This window comes from Borostomias antarcticus (genome assembly GCF_949987555.1).
Source record: "Borostomias antarcticus genome assembly, chromosome: 2".
Lineage (NCBI taxonomy): Eukaryota > Metazoa > Chordata > Actinopteri > Stomiiformes > Stomiidae > Borostomias > Borostomias antarcticus.
Genome location: NC_140235.1, coordinates 33,322,808 through 33,340,585, shown reverse-complemented (window position 1 = coordinate 33,340,585; position 17,778 = coordinate 33,322,808). Strand labels below are relative to the sequence as shown.

Below are 17,778 nucleotides of genomic sequence, written 5' to 3'. Positions count from 1 at the left end.
TCGGTTTGGCTTGGAGCTCAGCACTGAATCATCTGAGGCATATCTGGAGGTGAACTGATTGGTCAAATAAGACGTCCCAGAAATAAAAAGCGCTGAAATGTCAGAGGGCAGTCAGTCGTCATGATTATCATCACCCTTCTGGGTTTACCCTAACGCTCCACCCCGTCCCCAACACAGAGCCCTCTACCAATACATACAGCACATTCCCCACACTGGAAAGGCAGGTGTCCCTCTGAGGATGATCTCTCCAAAAATGACACACATCCAGCCAGTGAGTCTGTGGTCAGGTTATCCTGGGGGCACGTTCCTGCGTGAGGCTGGGTCTCATCTGAAGACGGGCAGCTGGATGTGTCTGCTGTGCTGCTGCTGTTGCTGGTTCTGGTGGTTCTGGTTCTGGTGGTGCTGGTGGTAGTCCAGGAGGCGGGGCATCCCCAGCGCGTCGTAGCCGCGGCCCAGCATGCGCTCCTTGATGCAGGGCGGGTGGATCTCGCTGATCAGGCACTCCAGAGACTGCAGGCTGCTGCTCAGCGCGGAGGCGTGGCACAGGCTAGTGCTGGGCAGCCCACAGCAGGGGGCCAGGCTCGGGTCTGAGCTGTAGGCCTGGGGGTGGGGGTGGGGGTGGAGGAGGTGGGGCTGGGGGTTGGGGTGGAGGCTGGGGCGGGGCTGGAGGTTGGGGTGGAGGCTAGGGCGGGGCTGGGGAAGGGACAGCCCTATGGACGAGCTGGGCCGCAGCTCCTGGGAGGTGTAACAGTCGCTGTCAGGAGTGACCAGGACGCTGTTCCAGGGCGGAGCAAAGTACTGGCCCAGGGAGAGCTCCCCGTGCACGGACGCACAGGTCAGAGGGGAGGAGCTGACCCGCTCCAGCCCGCCCCCTGCTCCTGGCCCACTGAGGGGGTGGGGCCGGTAGGACAGCTGTGTGGAACAGGCCAAGGGGAGGCAGGTTTCGGGAGAGCGGCTGACCGCGTCCCCTCCCCTGCCACTCCCCCTGGCGCTGCTGTACATCCTCAGCGCCCCCTGCTGGTAGTGCTGCTGCCACATGCCGTAGTCCACTGTGTCCAGGTAGCCGGCCTTGGCTCTGTCCGCGCTCTGGGTGGGCAGCACGGCCCCTGAGTACGCCAGGCTGCTCTGGGGCCCCGCCTCCAGGGCGAAGCCCGAGTCTGAGCAGGCCACGGCCGCCACGGCCTGGAGGGAGGGGCTGGCCTGGGCCCCGCCCCCTCTCTGCTGGGCCATGTGCCTCAGCAGGGTGTGGACGTGCCCCGGCCCGGCCTGGGGGGCCAGAGGCGCGGTGGGGAGGACCGCTGCGGCCGGCACTGCGTGGAAGGGGGCAGCCGGGCCGGGGCCCCCATCGTCGGGCTTGTAGGGGCCGGAGCGATAGGCCTTGTGGGCGTGTCTTGCAGTGCCGGCGCCGCCCAGAGGGTCATAGGACACCAGCGCCGCCTGGGCGGGGGAGTGTTTAGTCCTCTTCCCCTCAGAGCTCTTCACCACACCTCTGACCAGGACAGAGGCCTTGGCCACGGCCAGCAGGCCCTGGTAGGGGTGAAGGTAGGGGCTGTAGCGCTGGCCCGTGGTGTCCAGCCCATTGACCGTCCTGCTGACCTGCTTGTGCTGCGGCACGCGGACGTTGGAGGGGAAGATCTTGATGGACAGGGGGCTTCGGGCCGTCCTCTGGGCGAAGGCATCCAGCTCCGCGGCCGAGGGGTACCGCGACGACGTCATGGACGCCGGCTCATCTGAAACACAAACACAGAACTGGTTCATTCGTCTTAAAGGATAAGGACACTGAATTTCCTGTTTAGCCCTTCACTGGTTTGTATCTGACAAGTACAGGTTAAAATATTTCTGTTTTGTGCAATACAGAGTTCTGTGTCAATAACGTTGACGCTAGCTATGGGCACACTCGAATACCTCTAAAAAGTATGATATACAAGTTCAGGAATTACATGGTTTATGCTAAGTCGTCCTGTAAACACCATAGGTCCTTTCACCTCTGCATTTCGAAACAACAGCTAACTTGTAAAAAGTACTAATTTCACCGAACATTCAACAGCCATACCTTCACGCTGTAAACCTCATCCTCATCCAAATTTCACGGAGGTTTACAGTGTGAAGGGATGGCTGTTGAATGTTCGGTGAAATTAATACTGTTTACAAGTTACTGTTGTTTCGAAATGCAGAGGCGAAATGACTTATGGTGTTTACAGGACAGACCTTATCCTTTAATCAAATAAAGTATAGGTTAGGAGAGTTAAGAGGAGAATGGCCAGGCCAGCTTAAAATGAAGACTGATACTATAGCTCCCATCTGAGCAAACAGTGTGTGGAGTCTGAGACCTCCCCAAAGCCCAGTAGCCCTGGGATCAAATTCAGTTCATTGTATTCACATCCATAGGCTTCAATCTTAATGCTACAAAGTTTCCTTGAGATTCAGAGCCTTGAGGAGAGTCCAGTCACTCCAGGTATTAAGGATGTCTCTCCCAGGCTTGACATTTGCTGGCTGAGTCTATGACTAAGATAAAGGCATTATTTTTTTATCTCCTGACCTTTCCACATAAACCATTTTCAAAAGGAACCACCGATGATAAATATTGCAATAGATAAACACATCACAGCTCCTTGTCCAAGAAGGAGAAATGAGACAGAAGAAAAATAGTCCAATAAAATCTCACTTATTGGAACGTCTCCTCCATTCCCCTCTCGCCCCCTCTCCCTCCCGCTGGGGGAGGGAGGGGGGGGGCGTAGACATCTGCATCTCCTTTAAACTCATTTGGAGCCGGGAGACACCTCCAGCGCTGTTTGATCAGTGCTTTATGAAATTAATTCAGACTTATTTCACCCCAGAATGGGATTACCCAGGGAAATCAGGAGCAGGCGCGGGGGTGCGGGGCCATTTTGGGGCCAAGGCTCAAGTGGGATTCATTCATTCATTTGGTGACATTTGGCTGCCATGTAACGACTGTGACGGGAGAGGCAGAGCTGAGACAGAGCTGAGACAGAGCTGAGACAGAGCTGAGGCAGAGCTGAGACAGAGCTGAGACAGAGCTGAGACAGAGCTGAGGCAGAGCTGAGGCAGAGTTGAGACAGAGTTGAGGCAGAGCTGAGACAGAGCTGAGACAGAGCTGAGACAGAGCTGAGACAGAGTTGAGGCAGAGCTGAGGCAGAGTTGAGGCAGAGTTGAGGCAGAGCTGAGACAGAGCTGAGACAGAGTTGAGGCAGAGCTGGGGCAGAGCTGGGGCGTTCAGATGTTGGAGGAAGTTGCGGCCGGTTGTTTCCTGGATGCGATGCGCCTCAGACACGCCCGGGGGGAAAGCCACCCATGAACTGAAACAAAATATACTTCTATAATATAAATATACCCTAACCCTGTCCTATGACTGACTTTGATGTCTCATTGACTGTAGGCTGTCTGAAAACATCTCACTGGCAAATACTAACATTTTGCTAAGCATGTCCAGCCATATCAAATTATATCAAAATATTACTGTATATTTGAAGCAGTCTTACAACCTTCCAAGGCTACTGTACCTACCTGTGAAAAACCAGCCCCCCCCAAATCCTCTTAAGGACCCTTATTCACTGTAATGTAAGATCTGATCTGGGAGCTGAAACTGTGATGTAAGATCTGATCTGGGAGCTGAAACTTTGATGTAAGATCTGATCTGGGAGCTGAAACTGTGGTGGAAAGTCATGGCCGACTGAGAACCCGCCATCTCCATGGGGACGGCTAGTGAATGGTGTTCTGGAGCGGAGGGGACAAACCCAGATTGGATTTAAACACCATTATTCAAGCAATTTCATGGCTGCTTAGCTCACAGCGACAATGGGGAGACGGTAAAGGCTCCATTTAAAAGCAATAAATCACCTGGCAGAAATTACCACCTCCCCTACAAACGACACTTTTATGGAATTCCTAACATGAAAAGCGAAACTGCTGAAATTAACCTAGATTACTCTGTAGTCAGCGAAAAACAGAGCAACCGAGGGAACAAAGCAGAGAGGGAGGCGACAAAAGAGAAGAAAAAATCAAAACAACAATACTTCATTTCGTTTTCAATAACAAAACCCATTTCAAGAGGCTCTCTAGCCGTGCAGCAGAGAGCTCACTTGTTGTTCTCGTTCAAAATTGATTTGGGAGTTCATTTCATTTCAGGCCCACAATGAGCCTCCAACTGTGAAAATGATTCAATCTACACGATCCATCTCATAAAGGGAATAGATTGGGTGTTTAAGATGGAGGGGAGAGGAGACGTGGAGCGGGCGTCTCCCAGCAGAGTGTGAGGAACAGCACCATGGTGCCACAAGCCAGAGGGAATTCCACAGAGAAATACAGCACAACAAACACCACGCTTATTTATGGATCACGATAATACACCCCGGCTAGAGAACAAGAACGGCACCTGGGAGCTTTGAACAGATGTCTACATGCAGGCTCTGGACCCGAGGAAGCTCTTGTATGGCCACGCTCTCTCTGTGCCCTGGGAGAGAGAGGGAGCGGGCAGCGAGTTGACCGGCCCAACGAGACCCTTCAACACACAGTGGGATCTCTGTTAAGGGCCCCTCCACTCACATCTACTGAAGGACGTGCATGAAGACAGGGATGAACATCCACGCAGTGTCAGCTGCATCTGTCCTCCCCGGAATTATCTCACCCAATTACAGAAAAGGGATGCGTTTTCTGAAACCGATTGCTGACTGCTGCTTTTGACGCTCCTTGTTTGGTACCTCAATGTTCAGCCCTGAGCACATAGATCGTCTTGCTGTTGCACTTCACTTCAAACACTCTGAATGCTAACTCATCTTCAAAGGGCGTCTCGCTCCGTAAGACTAGAGATTACAGCCCTGTCAGCGCCATGGAGACATGGTGGCCCTGCCACCCACCAGGGCTGCTCACTGTGGGGATGCCTGGGCCAATGGCTGCTCACTGTGGGGATGCCTGGGCCAATGGCTGCTCACTGTGGGGATGCCTGGGCCAATGGCTGCTCACTGTGGGGATGCCTGGGCCAATGGCTGCTCACTGTGGGGATTTCTGGTCCGTGCTGGCAGGAGGCCATAGCGTCACCTATCAGCTCAGTCCTCCAACAACATGGTAACGTGACTGAAATAGTCTACAGCAGCATCTACTGTTCTGTCTTTCTAAATGGTTCAATTCTGAGGAAGAGGAGCTCTGCACCACCTGACCTTTACTGACAGGATCCACATTTATGGAAATCTGGGGAATGAAAGCGGTGAATAACAAAAACATTTTTAAGCCTACTGAGAAAATTAATGCCATCTTCAGTGGCGAGACAGAAGCACACATTCACAAACACGCCCCCCCCCCCACGCACACACGTGCACACACACACACACACACACACACACACATAAGCATTGTGTTGGTAGGTAAGGAGTGACAGGGAGAGCTAATTAGCAGTCTAACCTGAAGCCCTTAATCAGCCTGAACATACAAACTAGTCGCTCCCTCCTCAGCCCAGAGAGGAGCGCAGCCTCCCTCTAAAGATCAGGCCCTCTCAACACACACTGAATATAACAGCACTTGCTAAGCAGTCAACCTTGGCTGAGGGCATCTCAAGCAAGATTACATTCTGTATCTTTTAAGATGCCTTTTCTCTGGCCCTTAACAGAGTGATTGAGGTGAGCTCTTGGGAAGCATGTTGGTCTCCAGCGTGGTACTGTAGCCTATAGAAGCCTGAGTTAAACTGGCTCTCTGACAGGAAACTACTCTGGGCTTCTTCCTTCCACACGGGGGCTCCTTAGAGAGAAGGCTGGGGGGTTGAGGGGCAATCCTAAAATCTCAATTAACACCATGCCTAATTACCCCCAGGCTTATTCTAAGATCTAATGAACTATTTTAAGTAGGCTAATAACGAGCATCTGTGTGTGTGTGTGTGTGTGTGTGTGTGTGTGTGTGTGTGTGTGTGTGTGTGTGTGTGTGTGCGTGTGTGCGTGCGTGTGTGTGTGTGTATGCGTGTGTGCGTGTGTGTGTTCCTGTGTACTGTATGTGTGCGTGTGTGCGTGTGCGTTTCTGCATGTGTGTGTGTGTGTGTGTGAGTGAGTGCGTACGTGTGTGTGTAAAGGTTTTAATCCTCAACTATCAGGTTTAAACAGGGGGAAAGTCTGGGAGAGATGATGTAGAGCGTTGAGTATTCGACCGCCCCGGTCTTTCGTAACCCTGCTGAATCCGCCCCCGTCCAGTCCCACACCACGCTCTCCGCCGTGGTAAGCTGCCTAATCTTTTTTCCCATGGTCACGCTCAGAGCAATTCCCCACAGATCAGAGTGGAGACCTCATTGTTTTGGAGCTGTTTGAGTTAATCACTGATTAACGGGCAGAAAAGGCCCTTGGGCCGGGGCTAAAAACAGCCGTTGGACCGGCTCAGCGCATTTCCACCCCACGGCTGCTCTCCTGTTCTCACACTAGACCTCAAAGACCCACACGCACAACCAGAACAAACATGTTCAAAACCTCTCTGCTCGTTCACATTCACATCTAGAGTCTAAACCAGATCTGGATACAGGGTACTTAACGCCCCCCCCAAGTCTTTGATGTTACGCTAAGGAGTTTCAGTGCGATAACATGTTTAAATGCCTAATCCTCACAAGGGACTCACAAATGCTTGTTAATTAGCATTCCAGTTCACTAGCAAACAGAAACAGTAGCAGACATCCTGTCACACACCAGCAGTTCCAGCTACTTCACCAGGGCAGTAATCCTACTATCCCAGGTCCTACCTCACAGGAGCAGTAATCCTACTATCCCAGGTCCTACCTCACCTAGCCTGTCCTTGACACCGGAGGCTGATTAACAACACGTTATGGGCCTGGGCCTCCGTTGCCATGACAACCTCCTATAAGTGCACAGTTGGTCCTAATAGGCCGCTCATTAGGACTGGTGTAATTAATTGACCCCGCCTCCATTCAGCTGCCGGAGCCCCGGCTCTGAGCAGTAATTGACCAGCCTGCTGGCCAGGCAGCCGGACGCCTGGCCTGGTATTGACCAGCAGCAACCTCCGCTCAGCACAACACAGCAGCAGGCCGGACCCTGCTGGGAGATTGGTTATCATTTGCTGAGTGCAATAACTACCGGTATGTAATATTGAGTCAGTCTTTTTCACTTCGATCTGGAAAGCGCAGTTTAAAGCGTTGGACATCCCATGCGTGAGGATCTATAGCATGGTTCTGTGTGTAGTTGTGTCAGATGTCTGCCCTGAGAGAGGATCCATTTAGACCCTGCAGTACCTGCACTTCTCCTCATCTCCACATCCATATTAACACACATTAATATTCATGATCTCTGTAGAGGTGAGCAGGGGGGTCTGGGCTTTAGCTCCTTGGTAAGACTAGCGCAGAGAGAGAGAGAGAGAGAGAGAGAGAGAGAGAGAGCGAGAGATGCAGAGAGATGCAGAGAGAGAGAGAGAGAGAGAGGGTGTGTGTGACAGAGATAGAGAGAGAGATAGAGAGAGAGAGATGCAGAGAGAGTGTGTGTGTGTGAGAGAGAGAGATGGAGAGTGTGTGTGTGTGTGTGTGTGTGTGTCTATCTATCTACTGTGTCTATCTATCTATCTATCTATCTACTGTATCTATCTATCTATCTATCTATCTATCTATCTATCTATCTATCTATCTATCTATCTATCTATCTATCTATCTATCTATCTATCTATCTATCTATCTATCTATCTATCTATCTATCTATCTATCTATCTATCTATCTATCTATCTATCTATCTATCTATCTATCTATCTATCTATCTATCACTCCGCTCACGATCCAGAGCTCTAAACTGTTCTGTTGACTCTACTTTCCCCCCTCTTATTTAAACAGAAACACAAAAAAACATTGGCGTGCTGGGGGAGGGGGGGCCCACACATGCCGCTGCACACAGAGCCCAGGGAGGGGAAGGGTCCTGCAGGTAAACTGGATGGGAAAGGCGCCCCTGGTTCTGCCTGAGGCAAACTAGGCCCTTCTGTTACAACATTTAGCAGACAAGTGCTCCACTGATTCCCAATTAATATTAAATAAGGGAGGGACAGAGAGGCGTTTCACCGCAGGAGAGGGGCGAGATGGAGAGATGAGGAGATGGAGAGATGAGGAGATTGGGGGAGTCAGCGGTTTCAATCAGAGTAAAACTAGGGATAAGCACGGTTTGGGGTTTTCCATGCCCATGGAGGAGGGTATACCCATTAGCGTGCGCTCAACATTTCAGTGTCAACATTTCTCTGTGCATGATCATTCAACGGCTGTGAGGATCATCAACCAAACCGTTTCTAAGCATCTTCAAGGTAAATCATCCACTAACTGTATGATAGGTAATCACAGAAGACTCTGATCTGCATGTATCAGCCAACAGTGGCCACAATGTCTCCTCTCATTAAATGTGATAATAATGTGCTCTGGCACATGGGGACCATAAACAATGTCTTTTGAACCCTCTGTTTATGACATGGATGATATGACCCGTAATCACAGCCTGTATTCGCTGATTAACACGTGATGGGATCGCTTTTTCTGCCATCTCAATTCAAAAGAAAGATCCCTATCCCTGTTGGCTTGGTAACGAGGTCATCCATAGAGTGAAACACAAAGGTCACGGCTGAGCGCCACTCTTGTCCCAGAGCTTTGTAGAATGAACCAATCAGCATCCTGCACCGGGACCCTGGCTGATGACTCTATCAGCCAGAGGTGACGTAGCTGGTTAAAGTAAAGAGCAAAGTTGTGTGTTTTCTAAGGCTGATATGGTAGCAGGCAGGATGCCCTTCAGAGCACAGTCCTGATCACGGGCCCGGGCCTACAGTCGCCCAAAGCCTTCCGCTGCCATTGTAGATCAATGCCCTCATGAATTAAATTACAGACTGAAGATGAGTCCCTGTGATAAAGACCCAGAGAATCACCCAGATCTGCGGGAGATACACCAGCGCTCTCTCCCAGCGCCGGGCTGAGGAGAGACCACCCTCCCACAGCCCTGTTATCACTCTCCCCTGCCCAGACTAGGCCTCCACACACACACACACACACACATGCACACACACAAGCACACGCACACATGCACACACACACACACACACACACACATGCACACACACACGCACACACACACACATGCACACGCACGCACACACATACGCACACACACACACACACTCACACAAACACACACACACACACCTACTGAACCAGCACAGAGGGGAGGGGAATAATCAAAGATAATCAACTTCATGAGTTGAAGGTCCAGGGAACTGAAGCTGTAATAGTGAAGAATAGTGCCTCATTTGAACCCTCTTTCACTTCTCTAAACTAAAGAAAGCGAGATCCTCCTAGCTGAGCTCCCTGAGCTTGATGGTCCTGGTGAGAGTGAGTAGCCTGGAACCTCTATGTGTCTCTTTACTAGTGAACTAGAATTTTCCACAGCGTAACATGGTGGTGTCCACAGGCTGGGAGGACATCCACATCTACAGGCCAGCCTGGTGAGTGAGGCTGGTTAGTGTGGCTGGAGCAGATGAGGCCAGCCTGGTTAGTGAGGCTGGTTAGTGAGGCTGGTTAGTGAGCCTGGTTAGTGAGCCTGGTTAGTGAGGCTGGTTAGTGAGGCTGGAGCAGATGAGGCCAGCCTGGTTAGTGAGGCTGGTTAGTGAGGCTGGTTAGTGAGCCTGGTTAGTGAGCCTGGTTAGTGAGGCTGGTTAGTGAGGCTGGAGCAGATGAGGCCAGCCTGGTTAGTGAGGCTGGTTAGTGAGGCTGGTTAGTGAGCCTGGTTAGTGAGGCTGGTTAGTGAGGCTGGAGCAGATGAGGCCAGCCTGGTTAGTGAGGCTGGTTAGTGAGGCTGGTTAGTGAGCCTGGTTAGTGAGGCTGGTTAGTGAGGCTGGTTAGTGAGCCTGGTTAGGGAGGCTGGTTAGTGAGGCTGGTTAGTGAGGCTGGAGCAGATGAGGCCAGCCTGGTTAGTGAGGCTGGTTAGTGAGGCTGGTTAGTGAGCCTGGTTAGTGAGCCTGGTTAGTGAAGCTGGTTAGTGAGGCTGGAGCAGATGAGGCCAGCCTGGTTAGTGAGGCTGGTTAGTGAGGCTGGTTAGTGAGCCTGGTTAGTGAGGCTGGTTAGTGAGGCTGGTTAGTGAGGCTGGAGCAGATGAGGCCAGCCTGGTTAGTGAGGCTGGTTAGTGAGGCTGGTTAGTGAGCCTGGTTAGTGAGGCTGGTTAGTGAGGCTGGTTAGTGAGGCTGGAGCAGATGAGGCCAGCCTGGTTAGTGAGGCTGGTTAGTGAGGCTGGTTAGTGAGCCTGGTTAGTGAGGCTGGTTAGTGAGGCTGGTTAGTGAGCCTGGTTAGGGAGGCTGGTTAGTGAGGCTGGTTAGTGAGGCTGGGGCAGATGACCCACTGTAGCTGAACATGAGAGGTCAGGCTCAGGCTGCCAGTGGCTCTTCTCCACACAAACGATAAGCCAGATAAACTGAGTCTCCATCATCACTAAGTCCAGCTATTTATTTACTAGAACTCCCTTTTCTTGTTATCTCATTCATTGAAACCCAAGTCTTCTCCTCTGCTCTCCTCTCCGGGAAAAAGACAGTGGAAATGTGATGAAGAAGCACCAAGCCTGTCTTCTCTTGTTGACCCAGATGGCACGGTACTACAGTACAGTACCTCCTCAGGATGACCTACCACCCATTATATCATGTTTAATTCATGGGTAGAGCATCCTGTCAGGTAGGAAATGGCTATCAGAATGTCCTACCACCCATTTTATTTTGCTTAAAGGACAATGCTCGTTTTTGACAACCTGGACCTTATTTACGACATATTATAAGACGTTTGACTCACCGAGATCACTTTGGTGTAGTTCGGAGGCCTGTAGAAGAAATGTAAAATCCAGCGCGAGCCAGTATATCCATGTAATGGCGGTGATCGGGGCAACGAGAATGCAGCTTCTAAAAATCTATTTTCTGCCGCGAAACGGTTGTTTTCATCAATCTGTCTGGATGAATCGCTAGTTGTGCTTACATAGAGAGCATAGGCCTGTTGTGGTATTTCCCATGCCTCTGTAATATGATCTTTAGAAACGTCCTTAGACACGAAATAGCTTCCTCACTTGCTCCAGCACGCATGCGCACAGCGTGCTGGAGCAATGATTGCGCGCTGTGCGCATTAGTGCTGGAGCAAGTGAGGAAGCTATTTCGTTTCGAAAGACGTTTCTAAAGATCATGGCATGTGAAAACCACAACAGTTATGCTCTATGTAAGCACAACTAGCGATTCATCCAGACAGATTGATGAAAACAACCGTTTCGCGGCAGAAAATAGATTTTTAGAAGCTGCATTCTCGTTGCCCCGATCACCGCCATTACATGGATATACTGGCTCGCGCTGGATTTTACATTTCTTCTACAGGCCTCCGAACTACACCAAAGTGATCTCGGTGAGTCAAACGTCTTATAATATGTCGTAAATAAGGTCCAGGTTGTCAAAAACGAGCATTGTCCTTTAATTCATGGGGATAGACATCTAAACATTTCCTACATGCTACCCATGAATTAAGCACAATAAAGGGTCGTAGGGCATTCTGATAGACATTTCATTTCTGACAGGATGCGCTATAAGAACACTATAGGGCATTCTGACATTCAGGTAGGAAATGTCTATATATTGTTTAAACCAGGAGTAGCACATCCTCCCAGAGAGTAAGTAAGTAAGTAAAACTTTATTTGTATAGCACTCTTCACAGCACGGATGCACAGAGTGCTGCACATGAATTAAAAAGGCAGATTAAAAACAATATAAGAGGAATTGTCTATCAGAATGCCCTACGACCCATTATTGTGCTTAATTCATGGGTAGCACATCCTGTGAGGTAGGAAATGTTGAAATGTCTATCAAAATGTCCTACCTGACAGGATGCGCTTCTCATGATTTAAGCACAATAAAATGGGTGGTAGGACATTCTGATAGACATTTCCTACCTGACAGGATGCGCTACCCATGAATTAAACATGATATAATGGGTGGCCTGTCATCCTGTTGTCCTGAGGAGGCTTCTGCCCGGAGCCGGACGCGGCGGGACTCACGTTTGCGAGAGTTGTTCTGCGGCAGCGTTGGCGGAACCACGTCCAGGACCTTGGGGGCGCAGACCAGGTGCTGGTAAGAGAGGTTCTGCCGCCGCTGTATGCAGGCCAGCATGGCGGCTCGCTGCGAGGGGGGCTACAGCCAGACGCAGCGCTGGAGAACCTGGGAAGGGGGGGGGGGGGATTCATGAACTTACAATCAAGCTGGCAGTGGAGGAACCGAGCACAATATCAGAGGAGATCTTCAGTCAGAGCTCGTGGGCCAACTGCACCCATGCTGACAGGATAATGCAGGTCCCCTCTCATCACAGCCTGAACAACACTACTCTCCCTCTCTGGCCTAAACTAACACATTCACACTCAGCACAGCCCATTAACAGCTGCTGAGAAGTGAGCAGTATCACTCACCATGAGTCAACTTCCCCATCTCCTTCTGCTCTTATGAGAGCACTTCCCTGGGCTCCATCTTGCTCTGCTGCTGGAACATGGATCATTTACAGGAGCCCGGGCCCTCTCTCACTCTCACTGCCTCTGGGAGACTGGATTCTGAAATTGCTCTGCTGAATTGACGGCAGTATTGATCATGAGGGAAAAGCTAAAAGCACCTCTTTCCCAAAATGGTTTTGGCTATTTGCAATGGTAAGTGTGGTTCAGGAGTAATGAGTGTTTGTGTCTGAGTGGGCAATCTTTTCCTCGCTTCTGTGATTGCAGCTAACATTGTGAAAAAGATGCCAAGCATATTATCTGCACCCTGGAAGAAGCGCATCTGATTCTGCTACAAAGTCTGTGATCATCTGATGGAGTCAGCATGTATCAGAATGCTAGCTTGGCGATACCAGCTGGAGTCTGACCATACTGCCACTGAGCAAGGTCCTGCACCTTCTATATCAAAAGATCTACGTCTAACCACCAAGGCCATTCTCCTCATTAGAATAAAACAGGCACCCACGAACTCAACACATGGCCTGTTGACATGTTGACAGCTCTATGGAAGCTAAAGATCTGCCAGCAGTGCAGCAGCTCACAGCCTTCATCTCAACTCTCTCTCTTCTGCTGTTCTTTCTGTTTGTTGTTCTCATTTCCCCCTCCCGGTCCCCAGGGCGGCTGAAGAGAGTGAACCCCAGGACAGAGCTCAGTGACCGGCTACAGAAACATGATGACCTCCACCTCAAACACGGGGGGACAAAGTGGCTTTCATTCTAGTCAGGTGCCTGAAGACCCCCCTTCACCCTCTCCCCCACATCTGGCCCTCAGTCCCAGCCTCTCATCTGACCACACAGCTAAAAGCCTCTCTGTGTCCGGCCTCCATTTTCGGAAAGAATACTAATTTCACAACTACCCTTCCATTACCATGCATTTGTCGAAAGAGGGATGAGAAGAAAAGGAGGAAAAGAGAGAAAGAGAGAGGAGAGATCTCCAGGGACGTGAGAGAGGAGCATCAGAACACCCTCCATTACTCCCCAATCTGCTCCTGGAGGAGAACGCATCCAGGAAGCCATTATAACTCACAGAGGCCACTGCTATAAAAGCAAAAATGTTTTACTGGAAGTGGAAAGGAGAGATTGAAAAGCGAAATGGCATGCATAACTGAAAGTTCCTTTCATCCAATCCAAATCGAAAAGTAGAATAAAGAGATTTTGTGAGACCCTCAAGCTTAAAAGTGCATCGCATTCTCTATCAGACCAACTTGAAAAGGACAAAGACCGTGGATCAAAGTGTTCTTCCCGAGAGCTGCGGTTCCTCAGTGTGACAGTAGCTGAGTTTAAAGGGCTCACCTCTCCTCCTGGCTGTGACAGCCCTCTCAGCTCCCTCTCCCTCAGCTGGGTCCCCCTCTCTCGTCCAGATCCACCACTTCAAAACTCATCCCTCCATGCAACGTAATTCAGAACAAGAGTGACGATCGATTAGGACCATCGTTGCTGTCAACCGACTTTCATGAGCATCTAGAAGACAATATGTTCGCTGATATTCTATGTTCAGGCAATGACTCTGATCATGTTTCATGTTTCATCCAGGATTACAATCAAATATATTGAGGTAATCTACTAAATCCAGCACCTCTCAAAAGCATAATTTCTGGCACCTAATCTCAACTAAATCCCAGTGTGTTCAGTTCAGCCCCCCTCTCCTCCCCCGTGGTCATGTCTGCCAGGTCTCCACTCCCTTCGATAATGAGAAAAGGGGACAAAGTTTGAGTGACAAGGACGTTCAATCCTTGCCACTCTGGGGTGACACCAGCACTGGCGATAAGAGTCTTATCAGAGTCTGCCAGAGAGATAAGCGCCCCTCACTCCACGGTCCATCTTTTGTCTCCCAAGGTTTCTTGATAAGGACGTTTTGGCAGACAAATCGGCCTCCTCCATCAACGATGGGCTGGTTTTTGGGGGCCAGGGCCACGCCGGGGGGAATGGCACCAAATATAAAATATCTCACTTTACAAGCTATTGTCTTCCCGGGGCTGGGGACAGGATTGTGGCTGAGGGGATAACAAGGTCAGTTTATGGAGAGATGGGGGCAGTGATAAGTGATGTGGACCTGATGCTGCTACACTCTGGTCTGAACAGGCTGAGCACTGATGCTCTTCCATTCTGACTGAGCCCAGATGGCGTCCCCATGGGGACATCTGCACCCCAGAAGAGCTCTCCCTTGGAAGAACTATCAATGGGGCATATTAACTGAATATCTCTCAGTCTGTCCCACAAATGACAGAATCGTTTGTCAAGTTGACAGTCCTTTGCATAATGTTCTCGGAAACACAGTCAAAGTTAGACCAGTACTTAACTTAAAGTGTATCATATATAATCCAAGAAGCGCCAACCATTTCCACTCAACCATGGACAGATGAATGTGTTAAGTGAAAACTCCTTAAGAAGGGGCATCCTTGTGGACTGGTAATCGCTCCCCAGGACCCAGAGATAAGAGGCTGGCCCTGACCCAACCCCTGACCTGGCCTGGCCTGCACTGCCTCTCCTTCATTATAGCCGCCTCCGGCTCTGGAGCGGAGCACAGGAACATCTCCCTGAGACCCGTCCATCAACAAACACTAAAAGAAACGCAGAAACAAAGACACCCCGCCCCCCCACCCCTCAATCCTCTCAGCTTGTCTTTGCAGTTCTGAGTTAATAATTAGATGATAATGAAAAAAGGTTTAAGCAGAGCAGCCTTTTCATTCTCTAGTTGGATTAGCATTTGAGTACTATGCTAATGTCCTACTTTCCTTCCTTATCCACTGAGAAACGCTTGCCTTGGCAGGCCCAGACCCAGAAGCAGCGGGTCCATACTGGGTCCATACTGACAGGGAGGTTTACAGGCCCAGACCCAGAAGCAGCGGGTCCATACTGAGTCCATCCTGACAGGGAGGTGCACAGCAGGTTGAGTCCATCCTGACAGGGAGGTTCACAGCAGGTTGAGCTGCACGTCCCTCTCACAGAGTAGCCAGTCTGAGTGATCAGATCACAGGTTGAGAAGGTTAAGAGCCTAACCCTAACAGCCCCAAACACACCAGCAAACTGGGACCAACACCAAACACATCAGTGGACACAGGGGTCCTTTCTAAGCACTGGAGAGCAGATGAGGAGTCAGACAGGCAGCTGGACAGAGACACAGGGATGCAGGCAGACAGACTGATTGACTAGAGAGACAGACAGGCGGGCTCAGAGACAGACAGACTGACTGACTAGAGAGACAGACAGGCGGGCTCAGAGACAGACAGGCTGACTGACTAGAGAGACAGACAGGCGGGCTCAGAGACAGACAGACTGACTGACTAGAGAGACAGACAGGCGGGCTCAGAGACAGACAGACTGACTGACTAGAGAGACAGACAGGCGGGCTCAGAGACAGACAGGCTGACTGACTAGAGAGACAGACAGGCGGGCTCAGAGACAGACAGACTGACTGACTAGAGAGACAGACAGGCGGGCTCAGAGACAGACAGACTGACTGACTAGAGAGACAGACAGGCTTGCTCAGAGACAGACAGGCTGACTGACTAGAGAGACAGACAGACAGACTGACTGACTAGAGAGACAGACAGATGGGCTCAGAGACAGACAGACTGGCAGACATGGGAGACCTACATCCAGGGAGCGCTGCTGCAGCTGCTGCTCTCATCCTCCCACGTCATGCATTTTTAATAGAATCTATTACTCCCGGATTAGCCGATAACAGGCGGCCTGGTTCAATTCTCTAATAGTGTGCATAATTGGTATCAGAGATTTCTCTCTTATATGCTTTCTGTTTGTGGAAAAAAGGCACAGGGTTGAAATGCAGGCCGTCCAAACCACCGAGCTGCTCTGCTCACACAATCAGCCGCTCACGGCCCGGAGCTCAAAACAATGAGCTTCATTTCCATTGAGATTAGCTCCTGTAAAAGGTATTACAGCGGCGTTAAGCAGGGCTTTTCTGGACTGTTATTTCTATACAATTCAAGCACATGCTGGAAATATATGGAAAATACTGTATACAATGGGTCAATAAAAATTCCAAAGAGACTTGAAGCACATGTACTGAACATATGGAGCATTCGTGGGCTGGGGCGAATGGGTAAACTCACTTTATTAACAACATTTATTTTGGCCATGGCCTGTACATGTTTTTTAAATGTTAACCAAAGTGAGGGCCTATAATGGAATTTTCTTAAAGTGTGAAGAATATCATGCCAGCTGACTCTACTGGCCACAGCTCGCTCCAGTAGACATGTCTGTCATCCTCCAGACTTCCATTCTTTTTTTTTCAAGTGATATCAAAATTAAAAGGTTATGGCAGCATTGGGCATGTAAATCTTCACTGAAAAAAATTTAAATGGTGATAATAGCTTTAATAGTTTAAGAGGAAAGAAAAAATGCATATCTCCCATAGACATCCACTGAGTTGAGTACTCTCCCCAGAGCAACAAGTAGTAGAAAAAGGTTTGACCCAGTGAAGCTGGTAGGCCTGAGCAGAGGCCCTGGTGGAGGAGAGAGCCTTGCTCACTCAGACCTGCCCTGCACACCAGGGGGGCCAAGCTCAAAACAGCACTGCTCCACACCGGCCAGAGGCTGGTCGGCCCAGAGAGAGGCTGGTCAGCCCAGAGAGAGGCTGGTCACAGCCCAGAGAGAGGCTGGTCACAGCCCAGAGAGAGGCTGGCCAGCCCAGAGAGAGGCTGGTCAAAGAGAGGCTGGTCTGCCCAGAGAGAGGCTGGCCAGCCCAGAGAGAGGCTGGCCCGCCCAGAGAGAGGCTGGCCAGCCCAGAGAGAGGCTGGTCAAAGAGAGGCTGGTCTGCCCAGAGAGAGGCTGGCCAGCCCAGAGAGAGGCTGGCCACAGCCCAGAGAGAGGCTGGTCAGCCCAGGGAGAGGCTGGTCAGAGAGAGGCTGGTCCGCCCAGAGAGAGGCTGGTCAGCCCAGAGAGAGGCTGGTCAGAGAGAGGCTGGTCAGCCCAGAGAGAGGCTGGTCAGAGAGAGGCTGGTCTGCCCAGAGAGAGGCTGGCCAGCCCAGAGAGAGGCTGGCCACAGCCCAGAGAGAGGCTGGTCAGCCCAGGGAGAGGCTGGTCAGAGAGAGGCTGGTCCGCCCAGAGAGAGGCTGGTCAGCCCAGAGAGAGGCTGGTCAGAGAGAGGCTGGTCAGCCCAGAGAGAGGCTGGTCAGAGAGAGGCTGGTCCGCCCAGAGAGAGGCTGGTCAGAGAGAGGCTGGTCCGCCCAGAGAGAGGCTGGTCAGAGAGAGGCTGGTCAGCCCAGAGAGAGGCTGGTCAGAGAGAGGCTGGCCAGCCCAGAGAGAG

General features: G+C 50.8%; 1 protein-coding gene across 1 annotated transcript; it reads right to left on the bottom strand.

Moving 5' to 3' along the window:
* Positions 1-324: 324 nt before the first annotated feature.
* Positions 325-12,142, bottom strand: LOC311322514 (protein FAM222A-like; the record flags this gene model as incomplete). Its single annotated transcript, XM_084454594.1, has 2 exons — positions 325-1,730; positions 12,031-12,142. The coding sequence occupies 2 exons, from the start codon at positions 12,140-12,142 to the stop codon at positions 325-327; spliced, it is 1,518 nt and encodes a 505-aa protein (XP_084310720.1).
* Between the last annotated feature and the right edge of the window lie 5,636 nt (positions 12,143-17,778).